Here is a 17,658-nt window from a genome sequence, read left to right as displayed (position 1 = left end):
TCTCAAGTCCATTGTGGCTGTCCCTTTCTGCCTCTGCCTGAAATGGTTACCCTCCATATCCAGAGAAGTTAGCCCCTCATTATATTTAGGTCTCTGCTCAACTATCACCACAGAGCTTTTTTCCCCCACTCACATAACTCTTCAAACTTTCTATGTCATCTCATATGGCTCTATGATGGGAATGCCTATTGTTGTGTGCATGCTTCATTGTGTCTCTCCACCAGTTAGGCAAGCAACCTTAAATAATTTGTCATCGATGGCAATTCTACTCTTGAGAGCTAAGTATGCCACCTGGCCAGGGCTTCATGAATAATTCTCAGTGAAAATGACTCAAAGCAGGAAAACTGAAAACAGGAACAAAACCCTGCCACTGCCCATAAATACCATATATACCACTCTCATTGTAATTCCCTGACTTGCTTAGCCAAAGATACAAAATCTTGGCAAAAAAAAAAAAAAAAAAAAAAAAAAAAGATGCTCTGGTGTTATAACTTAAGCCCAACTTCCCAAATTCCCGGGAGGGAAATTGTAGGTCACTACTGGGCAGGCTTGCCTGGATTAAGAAGCTTGTAGGAGCTATATGAAAGCTTTTCAGAAAGACTTTAATCAACATTAGAAATTGATGCTTTCTATTTATCCTTAGGAAAGGTCTCCAGGAAGTCACTTCCGCTTCCGGAAAAAACCTTAGCTTATGTTAAAAAACAAAAACAAAAACAAAAACCATCCATTAAGACAAAGCAACAAACCCAATGCCTGTGACAGAGAAGATACTCAATAAATAAATATCAATCTGCCGACTCCTCTGTAAAGTCTCCATGCACTGAACAACAGAGCCCAACAGAACTTTGCCTAAGGAAGAAAATACTCAATCCCTGTACAGTATAGAAAGTCAGCCTGCAGAGAACTTGAAGTTTGGCTAATGGGATGGAGAAAACAAACTTTGAATTGTATGTAATTCGTTCAAATTTAAATAGCCTCATGTGGCCAATGGCTACAGAATTGGGGGGGGGGGTCTCAATACCATACACCTCTCCAAAGAAGAGCTTCAAAATGTCACTTGCAGCAGTTAAGTCTTATGAAATCATGTTTCTACCTCATAACTAAACAAATTTCTTTCCTATGAACTCTTTCACTATTAAGTATCATGGAGTTGCCTGAAAACTCTGACCAAAGAAAGACCTGAAAACTATGGTCAAAGCAGTAGCTACCATAGTCTATTTATATGATAGCCCAGGCAAGTGCTGGGACAACCCTCACTGGACTTAAATCACAATCATGTTAATGCCATTCCTCCAGCTGGGGATTGGTTGAAATATGAGCATATAACCTAAACCTGGACCGATAAAATATGAGGATTGTCTGGTCAAGTAGTGGGGTACTTGAATAACATTTCACTTGTTTTTAAACAGAAACATGAAAGAGGCAGATTACCCGAGGCCCCAACTCTGGACTTAATAATAACTCAGCAGTTGGACTACTCCTGAAGCCATATTTAAAAAACAAAAAACAAAAACACAAGGAATGTGCCTCTACGGTCCAAGTGAGCCAAGTATCAACAAGATGGCACCTATAATTTCTAGAAGGCAGAGTAAATACAAGGAAGCTGCCCAGAGTGGTGTGTGAGATAATAAACTGCCCTTACTATCAAATCACCTGTCTGCCAGGGAGCTTTGTGAGAGGCTAAAACATCATCACTAATCCTCCAACACTTTCTTCTACTCAACCTGGCTCCAGAAAAGGACTGCTGTGGGCTCTCAGACGAAAGATCCTGGGAATATGGCTCGGTGCAGTGCATGGCATGACCAAGGGAAGCAAACCTTCACTGCCTCTTTCTGGCATAGCAGGGGAGTAGCCCCATGGCCTTCTGTGTGGAAACTTCCTTTTCACACCCTAGTGGATGGTGAGAGAAAGGGCAATCTTTACCTTAAAAGGATGCTGTAAGGCAGCTCATTAGGAGGTGGTGTAAGAATGTAAAAAGCCACAGGACCTTCAAAAAGTGTCAAAACCACTCCTCAAGCAGAGCTTAGACTGTGTACTTAACAACAGTGAGAAGAAAATACCTCCCATTATCACAGTAAGTCCCAGAAGCAGAAACACACTGAAGCTGCCTTTGCTCTCATCCTGATAGATACTAGTCAAACAGCCCAGGGGAAGTTCACATTTTACTTTCCTGCTAAAATCTCTCGGTGACCAATCAATACTGACTATACCAATGGCACTTACGCCTGCTAAAAGGGAGAACATAGTCTTAACACTTGGAAGAGGGGCAACAGTGGGAGAGAGAAAATTGGGTTACATACAGGAGGAAAAGAGGTCATCAATAATTGGGTCAGAGCTACTAAATGATACCTTTGGGAGGAGCAAATTTCACGCAAGCTAGCTTTAAGAAGGAGCTTATTTCCTCCCTGGGAATGGCTGGCAAACTGGAAACTTGCAGATCACTATAAACAGGAATCTGGATCCAATGACTTTTCAATTCCATGGGAGATTATCAAGATTAATGAAAAGAAGTGAGCTATACAATGTATCATACATCCCAAAACATCATCAAGTCAGCCTACATCCTTTCTGGAATTCCCTCCCTCCAGCAGAATATACAAGCAATCAGATATTTGGAATGGTGTACATTCAGATCCTTAGGACATTCCTAAATAGGGGAGAGATGTTCTGGGCTATTGGTGGAGGTTGAATTTAAATGGTTAAAGCCAACTGTGAATTTCCAAGTGTGTAAGTCTATCTCTATACCAGAACCAGTAGGTGCAATGAGCTAATCAGGACTCTAAATGTTTTCCTTAATTTATTTTTTGATACTGAGGAGGCTTACACTTGCTAAGCAGAAGTTCCTTAATTTTTAAACCAATTCAAGAAATGTCATGCCATTTATAACTTTTCACGTCACAGGTTACTTTGACTTTAGGATAGGCTTTTCATAACCCTTCCAATATGTTGATATGGTCTCTTACAGAAGACAAATTATTTTTTTATGCTGGAATACCAGCTGTACCACTGTTTAGATAAAGTTTTTCTTAAGCAGGTCTACTTTCCATAAAAATCTTAAATATAATTTATTAAGGAACTTAACACATTCCAACCGAAAACTAGCAGAACTTGCCAGACAGGACCAGTGCCAAGAAATAATGGAATCTACAAGGTCTAGCACTAAGATTTTCTATCAGATGAAGACTCTGAAGCTAGTCCTACCTATTTTATTTAAATAAGAGACATGAGTAAAACTGTGAACGAGTGCGAGTATGAGTTCCTCCTTGATTTGAAAAAAAAAAAAACACTCAAGAAGAAATGACTTTTGTGTTAAAGTAAAATACTTACATATCACAGTAGAGTCTTTCATTAAAGTCAAATACTTCTATCACAGCAGAGAACTTACCATGACCTAAAATCACATTCAATGATGCTTCACTCACTGAAAATACTACAGACTAGTGTCACTGCTGAAAAGTGAGGGCTCCTGAAGTTAGGAGAAATTATTTCTCAAGAATGCAAGGTTCTACATCATTAATATACCGCTATTACTTTTTAACCTATACCAGGTCTTACATCCATAATAGAAAGTATGGTTTACAGTCACTGAAATATAGGAAATAGCATGAGAGATACAAAGAAGACATGCTATTTTAATCAGAAAACCTAACCAGCTGAGAAGTTCGAGCCAGCGTCAGTCACTATAGGATTAGCCAACAAATTCTGAAGATAGAAATCATCACTCAAAGAACATCCCAGGTCTATATGTTAGATCTGTAATGACCCCTTAGTGGCCAGACTATGGCCCGAGAGGGAGAAGTTGAAACATGACAGATGTCATAAAACATGGCAGACCATGGTGGGGGCATATTCTTGAAGGGCCTCTCTGGGTCTTCCTATTTCAGTCCCTATGTGAGCAGCTTCCTTTCCACGACTATAAACTGAAACCTCTAAAACCATAGCTCCAAAGTAAAGCTTTCCTCCTCATAAGCTGATTCACCATAGTTACTAACATACTGACAAACACACTAGATGACAGGTACGACAAAAGACTACTGCTCAGGTCCAGATGACCCTTTAAACCTCATGACTGAGTTTCTGAATTTAAATTCAATCCTTAAGCACACATTACACACGTCTGTCTGGTGATATACTGGTAATACTGAAAGTTCACAATTCAGTGAAACAGCTCACTCTCTCTCTCTCAATTTTATATTACTACCAAGAACACCTTGCCAGGAGCAGTGGCAACAAGACAAGTCATAAAAGTTCAATTCCACTTACTAATTTCAACATGAAAGAAGCCAATAAAGTGGTATTCCAAATGATATATAACAAAGACATTGTATTTGTCAAAGAAAAATTCCACATAACGTAAGCTTACAACATCCAGAGGGAAAGGTACAATGTCCCTCTGTTTTATAAAATCAGAAAGTGAGTTTTATGGACCAAATCAGACATAGTAAATGAGTACATTTTGTTAAGTTGGAAAGACAGACCCTTTAACTTTTAAGTAAAGCACAGAACACATTCAAATAATCACTCCTTGATTATAAGGCATATATTTGGTATGCGCTTTTCCTTTGAACTATTAAGTAATATCCTACCGCTCAATTATCCACAATCTACCCAACTCTCTCCCCAAAAAGCCAAGTTTCACCAGAAGATCATCTTTCCACATTTATGAGGAAAAAAAGGTGTCTGACTTTGATCCATCACAGATATGAAAAATATATACTTTGATATAACTCTCTGTGTGCCTTGTGTAGACCCACTAAAATTTATAGATTAATGAATATAAGGATTTATGTTATGTCAAAGTAAATATTGACCTTATCTCTGCTTGGGTCAATAGTTACTGCTTGCTCAATAAATCTTGATGTTCATTTTCAAACTAAGTCAATATCAGTTCATTAATTTCTGCCTGCTTCATATCAGCATTTTATACTATTTGGATTGCTAGTGAAATGTTTCACCTTACAATTTTAGATACAGCCAACCAAAGAGAAAAAACACATTTGCTTTTCTTCAGGCTTTCCTTTAGGAAATCCTCCTGGCCTTCCCTTTTTCTGCCTTCAAAATTGTTACAAAGAAAACTGCCTGTACTTGGATAAAAATCCAGCCATCTAACCTAAAATAAAAGGATCACTTTTTAAATTATGGATATATTGGTATAAGAAATGTATAAACTCATGATATACTTCTCTAGGACCCCAATAAACATTCTGGCAATATTCCTCAATTCTCAGCAATAACCACAATTAAATTTGGTTTTGTTTCCTTATCTGTGTACTTTCTACATTAATGAGACCACAGTATCCATACCATTTTAACATATCGTATTCCTTCATTATATTTAAGTGATCGTACAAAGGAGTTGCCACTTAGCAAAGCAGTTTATGAACACAATATATCTTGATCAATGTCACCTTTTCAACATTCTCACCCACCACTCTCCTACCCACCTCTTCCCTTGCTCTTCTTAATTTTGTAGGCTATATGTTGGATTCTAGTCTGCATTTCCCCACTCTTCTCTTTATTCCTCTAGCCCTTTCCCCTTGTCCTCACCCTATCTCTTTCGAGTACCATTTCCTGATATTTCATTTCACTGAACTTTGATTCTGGCTTTTTAAGGAGTTACACTATTTTATCTTGTAGCTCAATTCCCTCCATTTTGATGAATGTTTGGTAAGCATTTCAGTGTAAGGAAATACTAGACTTGCCCAAATCCTTCCCAATGGATACTTGGGTTGTTTAAACACAGTACCACTTCAAGGATAAGCACAAGTATTTCTGAAATGTAACTTCCTGAGAAAAGAAGTGCTAGATGAAAGACTGACAATATTTAACATTTTAGGGCTGGGGATATGACCTAGTGGCAAGAGTGTTTGCCTCGTATACATGAGATCCTGGGTTCAATTCCCCAGCACCACATATACAGAAAGCGGCCAAAAGTGGCGCTGTGGCTCAAGTGGTAGAGTGCTAGCCTTGAGCAAAAAGAAGCCAGGGACAGTGCTCAGGCCCTGAGTCCAAGCCCCAGGACTGGCAAAAAAAAAAAAAAAAAAAAAAAGAAATTTCACATTTTATACATATTGCCAAAAAGCCCTCTGGAGACTCTATCAACCTATTATCTTCCATTTCTCAGCCTACCATTTACCCATGCTTCAAATGTCACGTAACAGCAACGACTGAAATAGTTACCACTAGTATGATACAATACCAACACAGCCTCAAGCAGTATATCATCTTCCTAATATGCTTGTGAAGGGTCACAAATACCTTTCAAGAATGCAGTAGTGTCTTCTTACAATATGTCTTTCATGTTTCATTTATAAAACTGACTCTGGAAAGAAGAGACCAAGAAACTTTAAGAATGGTAAGGATTTGAATAAAGTCTTGTAAAATGGAAGGAGGAGGAAGAAGAGGAAGAGGAAAAAGAGAAGGAATAGGAAGAACAGGAAGAAAAAAAGGAAGATAGAAAAGAAGGAGAAGAGAAAGAGGAGAAACAACAAAAATAACTATTTGGAGATTTTAAAAACAATTTCTTTTAAACAGTAAAAGAAAGAAAGAGAGAGAGATAAAAAGCTTGGCCAAATATTGAAGCATAGACAAAGTACCCTAGCATATGGCAACGCATTTCCATCTTTCCTGTGCAAAGCTTGTGATTAGTGTGTGACCATATGTGTTCTTTCTCACCCTAGCTCTCCTTGTAGCCACAGATCAAACAGACAAGGAACAGATAATTTACAGTTTGTTCCACCATTTATCTCCTCCCTGCAGATCTCTCGCTGCAAAACACTGAGGTAGAAACAGGAAAGTACAAAGATTAATTAGGGACAAATTTCTACTCAGAGAATATAGTCTACAAAACAGAAGAAATATGGGCAAAACACTAAACTACATCTTAATAGGTTCAAGTCCAAGTTTTTTGTTTTTTGTTGTTGTTTTTTTCTTTACTTTATAACCAACCCACCACTCCTCATTTTAAATTAAATGTGGTGCCATCTTCAATCACCAAGGGGACCATCCCACACAATCCATTTTGCTTTTTCTCCCACGTACCAGTGGTAATAAATTTCCATGGACTCTTTCCTTTGATTTCACAAATCCCCAATGAAACAACCTTATCATTTTCTTTTATCCTGCCCTCATCTTCCCATTGATCAATCCTTGACCATTCAGTGGTCTTACACAGAAAATCAACTGTCATCTAAAGTTATGGATCACAAGCAATGCTATAAACCTCTGCCTAGACCAATTGCAACATTTTGCATCACTCCCCTTGCTTTCTTTCCCCTACCATGCAATCTGGACCTATGGAGCTGCTTCCAGTGCCACATTTGCCCACCAAAGCAAATATTTCCATATTCTGTAGATGAGCATTTTCACCAGCAATTCTTTAAGGAACTTCTCTGATTATGGTGGAAACTAACATGGCTCACAGTATTCATGTGTTTTCTTTTTACTGAAAGACTGTACAAAACCAATAAAGAAGATGGGCACTGCTGGTTCACACCTGTAATCCTAGTGATTCAGGAGACAGAGAGCTGAGGATCACAGATTAAAGTCAGTCCGGGGCAAGTAAGTCTTGTAAGTGACACTCTTATCTCCAAGTAAACATCAAAAAGCCAAAAGTAGAGCTGTGGCTCAACTGGTAAAGCACCAGACTTGAGCAAATAAAGGTCAGGGGCATCACTTAAGACTGAGTTCAAGCTCCAGGACCAACACAAAACAGAACACACACACACACACACACACACACACACACACACACACACACACACACACACACACAAAACAGGTCAGGGGTCAAGGCTTTTCATCAAGAAAAAGGTGACCTTGGAGATGAGATATAGGAGAATGAATCCAAGACTGATCCTTTCCCTGCTCTGGTGCAGCACCACCTGATCAGAGGAGATCTATGAAGAAAAGGTTTCTAGGGAAGTAATTCACTTAAGACCCTAGGCGGCCTTCAAAAGAAGGGCAAATAATAGATAATATTACCATTAAACCTCAAGCTTCTACAGTGCCTTTTATTCTTCTAATGACAAAAGCAGGCTGTGGCAGGCAGGTATGTTTTGATTTACTCTGTATAGACATTCTTAAAAATAGGCATGGAAATGTAATTTTAAAGAATTTAATTATATCTTCAATTTACCAGAGAAGCTCATTACTTAGAGAGATCCAATAGTGATAGCTTTAGTAAATCACCCACTTCTTTGTCGATATTTATGGCAAGATCCCCATAATGAGTGCCTATGCACAAACCGGCAAGATCCACCTTTATCTAGTCCATCTGGATGCAAAACTGAAAAACAACTGCTGGGGAAATGAGATATATACATGCACATACATGCAGATGTGTGGGGCTTACAAGATCTTATACATAGATACAATGAATGGCCTATTATTAAGAAGCAACCATGATCACACCAAGGTGGATCCAAAGTCTCGACATTTCTGGGCTGATCAAAGTCACTCTAGGAGGTAGGCTCAATTTCTGGTTTGGTTGGTTGAGGGGTTTGATTTTGTTGGAGGTTGTTGGGTGTGTGTGTCTGTGTGTGTGGTTTGATTTTGTTGGAGGTTGGTGTGTGTGTGTGTCTGTGTGTGTCTGTGTAGTTTGTGTTTTGTTTTTTAGCCAGGGTCTGTCTCACTAAGAAACCCAGGCCTGTCTAGAACTCAAGATCATCCTTCCTCCGCTTCTCTGAGCACTATGATTAGAGGTATGTATGTGCCACTATGCCAGCAAATGTGGTCCTTTCATCTTGGTTTTACAGTGGAGCAGGTCATCAACACCAAAGCCATTAGAAAGGACCTTGGTTGTCCAGGCCCAAGGAAGTAATGCTTTTTAGAATAATCTCATTTGACCTTCAGCTGACCCAATGCATTAACTTCTTGAAGGGAATTTTGCTTATCAAAATTTTGGATTCCTCTGAAGACAAGAGAGTTTTTCCCTTGTGTTGATTCACAGAAATTCTTTACTCAGGGAAGAAGCAGGAGACCATATTAAAGATGCAGAAAAGAATCTGGGGGAAGGGACATTTTTCTATTTCCCAAGTAACAATCTTGAAGGGCAACATGTAGATCAGTTTACAAAAAATGCATTAAATCTCCACTTGAACTTATTCCAGATTTGCTTCTTATTTCTCTTTCTAGCAATGGTGACCTACCCAACATGTGCTACTTTTCATGGAATAATTATAGAAATTTTGGGCAAATTCCAAAAAGCATGAGCCGTCATCACCTGTAGTAACACAGAAAAATACCTGCATCTTTAGCTATGTAAAACTAACAGCGAGGAATTGTTTAAAGATTTCTAATGAGATACTTGGAACAACTGCATTTTTTTCTGGTGTAATTCAGCATGAAATACAAAGAAGTCATTTTCTCCCCCCCCCCCCATGTTGGCATAAAGAAAAAACAATGCAAAGATAAAAAGCAATCTTGAAATCACATGGATGCTACTAACAGAGAACCATAATGTCTTATGTTCTATTTCATATCTTTTATATACGGTGTTTCCACATTAAACTCAGATGGTATGACCCTTTTTTACAATAGATCACATAAAGAACCAAAGGCAACCAATGCTCAGCTGGCCACAATGAGTCAGAACAGGACCCTAAACCTAAACAATTTCTATGCTAAAATTGTAGGTGTTAACAAAAGAACTGTTTGATTCGTCTATGCAAGTGCAGCTTTTATAATATTTCAAATAGAAAGAGGGTGTCTATCTGCATTATGCAAAGTAATTCAGTAAAAATGAACTAGCCTGGTTAGTCCTAAAGTGAAAACAGAAATGTCATACTAATTTTAATGAACTCCACTCATGACAATATCCTATAAAGAAGATGTAAATTCCCTGAGAGTTGTCATGCATGACAGGGATAGTATGCCTCTGAAATAATGTTAGGATCATCTACCAGAGCAACCTAAGGCACAGAACAGTAACCAACACTCATCTCCTTTACCTACACCCCAAAACATACTACACCTCACTCATCAAGTCCTTTCGAAAACAAAATCACTACCATCACTGTGAGTGCTATCCACAAGGCTTTCTGAGAGTATTACAGCTCAAGAGAAATGCAAAGAAAATAACTTGTCTTCTCCATCCCTAAACAGTTCTGCAATTATCTCACGATAAGATCTACTCAAAATGAGGGCTATATCAAAGGGACTGGCAAACTTTTTCTGTAAAGACAAATCATACCCTAACACTTTCAGTCAAAAAATATGGGTCAAAACCAGTTTGTTCTGTAATTACATCACAAAGGCACAACATATATTAGGCAAAGTAGCAAGTGTGATTGTGTGCTAATAAAACTTTATAAAGAAACATAGGCTATACTTTGTACATTGCCCACCTTTCAACGTGAGAGTAAACAACCCTGATTCCCAATCCTGAATGGGCAAACCTTGTAAATTTGACCAAGTGACTCTTTCTTCTTCAACTCTTGGTGTTATTTAATAGTCACCCACTATCAACTGACAAGCCCCCCCCCCCCCGAAAAAAAAAATTCAGTAATAGCAACATCATCAGCAGTAAAATGACTACCAGTGTAAAAGACAGCAGTTATTATAGCACTGGATTCATGTCAGAGACTATGTTAAATAGCTTTTCAAAAGCATCATGTTGCTTTATCCCCACCAAACTCTTTAAGGAAAGGATATTATCACCACTTCACAGATGGAAAGAAACCAACACTCCAGGCAATAAAGGGTTCTTTCAAAAACCACAATAGTTAAACTACTATTGGAACCAGGATCTACAAATATGACTACAAAATTTCATACTCTCTTATACCCACTCCTAAAGCATCAAATGGTGGCATTTCATTGGAAAATTGCAGATGTGAGATGAAAATATGAACCAATTTTTGAACAATGGCCTTATTTATCTGTACTAAATTTGTAAACATTTTCTCAATAAAGAGTCTTGTCTTGCTTTGCAAGAAAAAAACTTTATACTCAAAGTTAGATTGTTGTAACAAATAATATCACATCTACTTTGCCATGATTTTAATGCACTGGGCCTAATATAACAAAACAAATCCCAAATCTTACACCTTCCTGCTCTTTATCTAATGGCTGGACACTGAGAGTATAGCTGATTGACTGAGGACAATAACTGAACCACTGGCAGAGTAGATTTCACAGAAGAACTACTTATGTACAAAGGCCTATACACAGGTCAAGCACCTACCTAACTTGAAAATCCAAATTCTTTATTACTGCAAAATTCAACACTTGTTGAGTGTGTATATATATGAAGGCAAAAGAGTCTACACCCAGCCTTTAACTTCTGGTGCTGAATATTTCAGGCTTGTACCAGCCTGTATCTGTCTTATTCTTTTCTCCATAACACTAACAACAAATGATGTTACAGATTCTTCTACCTCATCTCATAGCCCTCTGAAAAATAATGAACATGACTGTCCTATATAAATTGCAGAGGAGAAGAAATCTACCAAAACAAAGGTTAACAAACTATAATAGTCTGTGAACTGGGAACCTATTTCTGCAAAACATGCAAAGGAAGAATGGGGGGGGGGGTATTTTTAAATGGCTTAGGGGGGGGGGGAAATCAAAAGATTATTTCCTGACACATGAAAATTATATGACTCAAATTCTGGTGTTCATAAAGTTTTATGAGAAGACAGCCTGTCTGCGAGAATTATCTGTGGATGCTTTTGTGCTGTGGTGGCAGAGCTGAGTGGCTACGACAGAAACCATATGGTCTGAGAAATATCAGGCATTTCCTATCTAGATCTTTCCACAAGAAGGGTGCCAACCCCTAAACTTGAATCATGAGGCCTTCTACAGATAGAAGGAAAACCCAAATTTAGTTGAAACACACTCCACAAATACAAATGGAGATCAGTTAACCCTCTCAGAGATAAGGACATCAATAATGGCTCCATCCCAAAGATGGCACCACCTAAGTCCTGTTTTAACTGCATAATGGGAGGAGTTTCAGGCTTTTCATCCCTTCACTGTCATTTTCAATTAGAGAGATGCTGATGGGATATTACTTCCAATTTCCTGACTTACAGGATTATTATTCTACATTGATGAACTGTAAATAGCAGGCCACTTTTTACCTCATATCAGAGCAGCACAGTACAAAATGATAAATTTACCCTTAGCAAAAAGGGTTTTATATATACATGTGTATATATATACATATATATATATATATAGAGAGAGAGAGAGAGAGAATCATTCCTCTCCCAATTTCCCTCATTTATAAAAAATGGTGACAAAAAGAGCTCTAATTAGATAATTCTAATCACCAAGAACTGGGTTGATGGAAGACTTCACAATTCCTATCTGTTAGCAGCAAAACAAAACTGATAGTTTCTTCTCCCTGTAGGAGCAGGAGATTTATCAATAGACAAAAGGATGCAAAAAGCCAATAGATAAGGTGTAATTAAAGATCAGACCTATAAATTTTACAGTGACATAAATTTAACAAGATTTTCAGGTGAAAATTCAGGATTTAAAACCACAGCATGACTATGAAAAGGACATTTTCCAGCTCTATAATCAACAACATTGCATAATACATAGATTTATTATGAAGAGTAATTCTCTATGCCTCCAAGCTCTTTCATACAAGAAATGTGAATTATTCAGTGCCAAAGAAATTTCTAAGGTGGTCCATCTTCCTCCTTAATTAGCTATAATCCTTTTCCTATATATTTTTGAGCTTCAAAATCTTGTTTCTCATTGTGAGAATAACCCAGAATCTAGACAGGCTTCTAAATACAAGAGAATTATTTCCAGGATAATATTCAATATAATTACAATGCTTTATCATTTCATTCTCTCAAAAGCTAAGAGTAAAAATAAACATGGAAAAAAGCTTCAGTCTATAGTAAAGAACTACAACACATTCAACCAGTAAGACCTAAAATAAAAGTTGCATTTTGTATATTAGAAGATGAGACTTCCTTCAGTAGCTGATGTATATGTAATGTTTAGCAGACACTGAAGCAATTTAAGATAAGCACTGTTATCCTCCACTTCCTGAAATCACAACCAATAAAAGGCAAGCCGTGTCTTTCATAAAGTTACAAGTTTGGTACAGTAACTCATTACCAAGGAAAGTTCAGGAATAAATGCTGAAGGGGGACAGGGGATAAGGTTGAGAAAACAGATGGAAGGATGCATTAAGAGTGCTTAACAACTAAGGAGAAACACAGGCTTGGCTATTTCAAACTTAACGAAACTAAAGATTCCAGACACAGAGTTCAAGTGAGAACATGGGGAAACCTGACCTTGCCAGTTAAGTACAATGGCCTAGCTCCCATCAGGACAGCTCAACTCACCAGAGTAGGCCCAGTATGGATCCCCCGAAGCCTTGCGCCTTCGGATCTGCACTGAGCTGCCGTGTCTGTCCTCCTGTAGGGCCCCGACATAGCCTTCAGTCAATGCTGGAAGAGAAGGAGACCACAGTGAGACAAACTCGTCATGCCATACAACACACGGTGACAGGTGTACATCATAGGTGACAGACCTGAAAGACCCTGTGGATGAATAAATAGAACCTCCTTTTCTCAGAAGGAGGATCTAACTACAGAAAACTCCACAGAGATGATAATATTCACAAGAGTCCACAATGATCCCCAGGCCAAGAAGCATAAAGCATTAAATACTTGACATAAGTCCTTATCTAATCTGCCAAATGCCACCAGGCAATAGATACGCTCCTCTCAACAATAAGCAAATTGACCTCAAGAAGTGAAGACATTTTCATGTGCCCAGGGTGAGATCCCTGGAAGAACTGGAGTATGTTGCACTGGTTCCAACTAGGTAAAGAGTAGGACACTGCCCTAGGTACAAGCCTAGGACAGCCTGATTTGACCATCCCACAGCTAGAAGACATTGCATTCATTTTGCAGGGGAAGGAATTCAGGCTCTGAGGTGCTAACTGGTCCCCAGACACACAGGTAAGCAGGTAGCCGACCTGGGGGAAAAACACAAAGATCCCTACATCAAAGCCAGAGCCAGCCAAACAGTACTGTGTGAGGCCCGGGAGACTCCTCCCGGAAGTAGCCATCTCCCACACCTTGATCCACAAGCCACAAGCTCACCTGTGCTATTGAGGATCCACGGCAAGAGAAATAACACAACTAAATAATGAGTTTCTGGAAACTCAAAATGAATCCCATCTAGGGAGCTCAAATAACAACAAAAAAAATTGTACACCATTATAAATTGTTTTCATCTGCCAGCAATTTCCATCAAAGCCCTTCCCTCCTGTCTCCTTCAGGGATGCAAATCTCTCTTGTAGTGAGCCCACACCTGAACACAAGGATGTCTGCAAAGACAAATATCACAGGTGCCCAGAATCAAAATGAAATGGAATTATCCTCAAACAAAACACACCACCTGACTATGTTCATATTTAAATGCACCCAAACAAAATCAAGGGTGCTTTTTAAAAGCAAAGAAAATGGTGAGAGGAACAGTATCTTCTTCAATTTAAGATAAGGATGGGAAGGGGAAAACACAATAGTGAATAATAATAATATCATCCTGAGAGCATTAGCTTTGGTGAGAAAGGGACAGGCACAGAGGAAAATGAAGAAACTTATAATACACTTTGGTGCAGACACCTCAATTGCAAAGACTAGCTATAACACCAATAAATAATGCTTGAACCAAGAGCTTCCACAGAGATGAGAAACTGGGACTCTAATGAACTCCAAACACACATCTACACAACACTTATTCTCCCTTTATTGGTCTGGAAGGACAAAGTCAGACTTTCAGTCAATGTTCTGTATTTTTAAGTACAATGAAGGTTTGTGCTCCTATCTTCCAACCCGACCTATTATTTTACAGATGAGCCATTCAGAGCACTAGAAGTTGACCATTGTAACCTTCCAGAGATCAAAAATAAACTTTCTCATCTCCTAGCCTGCCAATCTATTTCTTCCCACTAACACACACTAAATAATGGTTAGACGTACTTACTTTCTGTGCATACGGTAAGCTTTTTAATATATCTACACTCTGCTTCAAACTAATTATTCGCAAGTAGTCTTTTGTTGTTGTTTTTATCAAGGTAACATTTTCATTTTTGTAAAATGAAGCAAAAACCAAAAACAATAGCCAACTTCAGAAGGAGCTGCTAGGCAGACAATAGGACTTACCATACAAAGAACGCCTTTTCTCTGCAGAGGTGAGACAGACTGGAGCTTAGCTGCAGTAACTAAGGTTGGCCAGTAAAACAGTAGCCAGTTAACTGATTAAGTTGTAAACAATTACTTGGCTAAGATCTAAGAATGGAGTGGTAGATTGACTAAGCTGGGGCCAATTAAACTGTTTTCTGTGTCTCCTCTTCATTTCTCTCTATAAACATCTACTGATCAAATTTGTTTGTCGGATTTGCAAGGACCCGCTCTGTTTATGGATGGCTGCTGGAGTCACAAATAACTGGGCCCTAGCTTTGCTTGCCAGGTAGCAAGTCCATAAGCCAAATACCTTTTAACATTTTTCCTATTCTCTATATTAAGCAAAAGATCCCTGTGAAACTGATCATGTCCTTATCACAGATACTGTTGGAACTAAGGTTTCTGAACCCAGAACTGATAGGAACACAAAACAAACCTATGCCCTTAAACTACTTGGGAGGGGACCCAGAAATTAGTAAGAAAGGGGATGGAGGAGTTCTACAACTCAATTGTTTGTTTGGTCAATTGGTTGGTATCCTTAAGAGTATTCCTATTTGCTCAAGCTAACCCCAAAGCCTTCCCTCAGCCTTCCAGCAAGCTGGGATTATAGGAACACATGTGACTCTTCCCGGGTCCAGATAACTATATTTTGGAAAAAGAGAAAAGAGCCAGCTAACTTCCCTACTGAGATATACTTAAGTCCCTTCACTTCTACCATCCTCCAGATCTAAGCCCACACCAGTAAAGGACTGTCAGAGCAGAAAGGAGCAGCCTGCCGAAGAATGCCTAAGAATGTGGTTCGACTTTCAAACAAACAAATCTGAACTGAACAAGAACAGATGTCTACCCTGAAAGCTCAGGAGCCAAGCATACAGAAAATGAGAAAAGGGACATTTTCTTCAGGCATATTGACTCCTATGTTCTGTGCAAAGGCAGAATCTAAAATTGCAATCCCTACTACCAGTTCCCGCCCTGGTTCCCCAGAACGATCCAGATCATCAGGGTGCTGAAGGGGACATGGGAAATCAGGAGGACCACAATTCAAGACCAGCTCACACAAAAAGAAAGTTCTCAGTTCAACAAATGAGCCTAGTATATTATTTCCAGCTATGCAGGAAACATAGTAGGTATGCAAAAAACAGTAGAAAAAAATGAGACCCTATCACAATATATAAAGCACAAAAAAAGAAAAAGAAAAACAGGATACAGATGTGGCTTAAATAGTAGATAAGCACAAGGCCATGAGTTCAAACTCTAATACTGCCAAATAGAAAAGGAGTCAATCCATGCAGACATCCAATTCAAAAAATAAAAGTATCAAAATACTCTCCTCTGACATTTCAGAAGCATAGAATATATACTCCAGAAAAGCAGATGATACCAGGGCCACACACTACATGGTACCGTGGGACTAGAGATCTGGACCCAGTAGAACTATCTGTCTAAAACTGTCTAAATCTCGTAGGCCAAAAAGAAACTGTGATAGTGTTAAGTACAAACCAGTTAACAATGACAGAGTGGGAAAGAAAGGGAAATTCACCTTGTGTTTCTTCACTGAAAGAACTGAGGTACAGTATGGGACTTACAAGGTCAGGCTGTGCAAGAAAACCCACTTCCAAAGGCACACATGAGGGGCTCTCAGTCGCGAGGAAATAGGGAGCACACATCTGGGACCAATGCCAGCCCACTCCCCACAGTAGAATAACACATAGCCGCTACACATAAAAAGGGAGGGAGGGAATGAATGAAGAAATGTGTGCTACAGGAAGGCCATGCCTCGCCAGGTTGGGGATATGAGAGGGCATCTACCTGCTACTTCTGTGCAGGCATCTGTGTGTAAAAACCACAGCAAGAACACTACCTTTTTCCTCTCCCTGCCTGTCTTTTAAGCCAATGCCTACCTATCAGAAACAGCAAATACTTAAGACTCAAAGTAAGAAGGGAAAATTACCGGTGCCCCACTAAGCAATTCTTCAGGGGAATAACTCAGAAATAAACATGGCAGCAAAGGACTTTATCACTTGGCACCAGATTTTCTGTTTGACAGATAAACTATTCATTAAAGGTGGCTAAATTTAGTTTCCTTTTCTCTTCTTGTATCTGGAAGCAATAAGTGATTTCTTGCCCCACCCCCAAATTAACAACATAATCACACATTAATGGCAGTGTGTACATCAAAGGAAAACAAAAGTTGAAGTCCTCAAACATATTGCAATCAATGCTGTCTTTAAAAACAATTTTTAAAGACCATCATTTGAATAGCAGTCCAAGAAGTATAAGAGAGTATATTAAACAACTTAATATTTTTATTGGCAGTCTGTGTGGTTCCCAAATAAAGCTCCGGAGTCAGCAAACCAAATTCAATCAATTTTAATACCCAGTACTCTCCTAAGCAGCAACAGCCAACCAACAGTGGCATGGCACTGATATGGTAGGGCTATGAATCATGCTATTGATTTTCAATATCTTCTATGCAGAAAATTAAATTATGCAA

At 38.8% G+C, this 17,658-nt stretch overlaps 1 protein-coding gene across 3 annotated transcripts in view; it reads right to left on the bottom strand.

The window, feature by feature from the left end:
* Ptprg (protein tyrosine phosphatase receptor type G) overlaps positions 1 to 17,658 on the bottom strand; it is a 670,876-nt gene that overhangs the window by 499,126 nt on the left and 154,092 nt on the right. For all 3 annotated transcript variants that reach the window (XM_048356066.1, XM_048356067.1, XM_048356068.1), the window contains exon 2: positions 13,314 to 13,418. In XM_048356066.1, coding sequence (XP_048212023.1) covers positions 13,314 to 13,418 — 105 coding nt within the window. The remainder of the gene's footprint in view (positions 1 to 13,313; positions 13,419 to 17,658) is intronic.

This window comes from Perognathus longimembris, chromosome 10 (assembly GCF_023159225.1).
Source record: "Perognathus longimembris pacificus isolate PPM17 chromosome 10, ASM2315922v1, whole genome shotgun sequence".
Lineage (NCBI taxonomy): Eukaryota > Metazoa > Chordata > Mammalia > Rodentia > Heteromyidae > Perognathus > Perognathus longimembris.
Note: the sequence above shows the minus strand (reverse complement) of the source record. Positions and strands in the feature narration are given on the sequence as shown.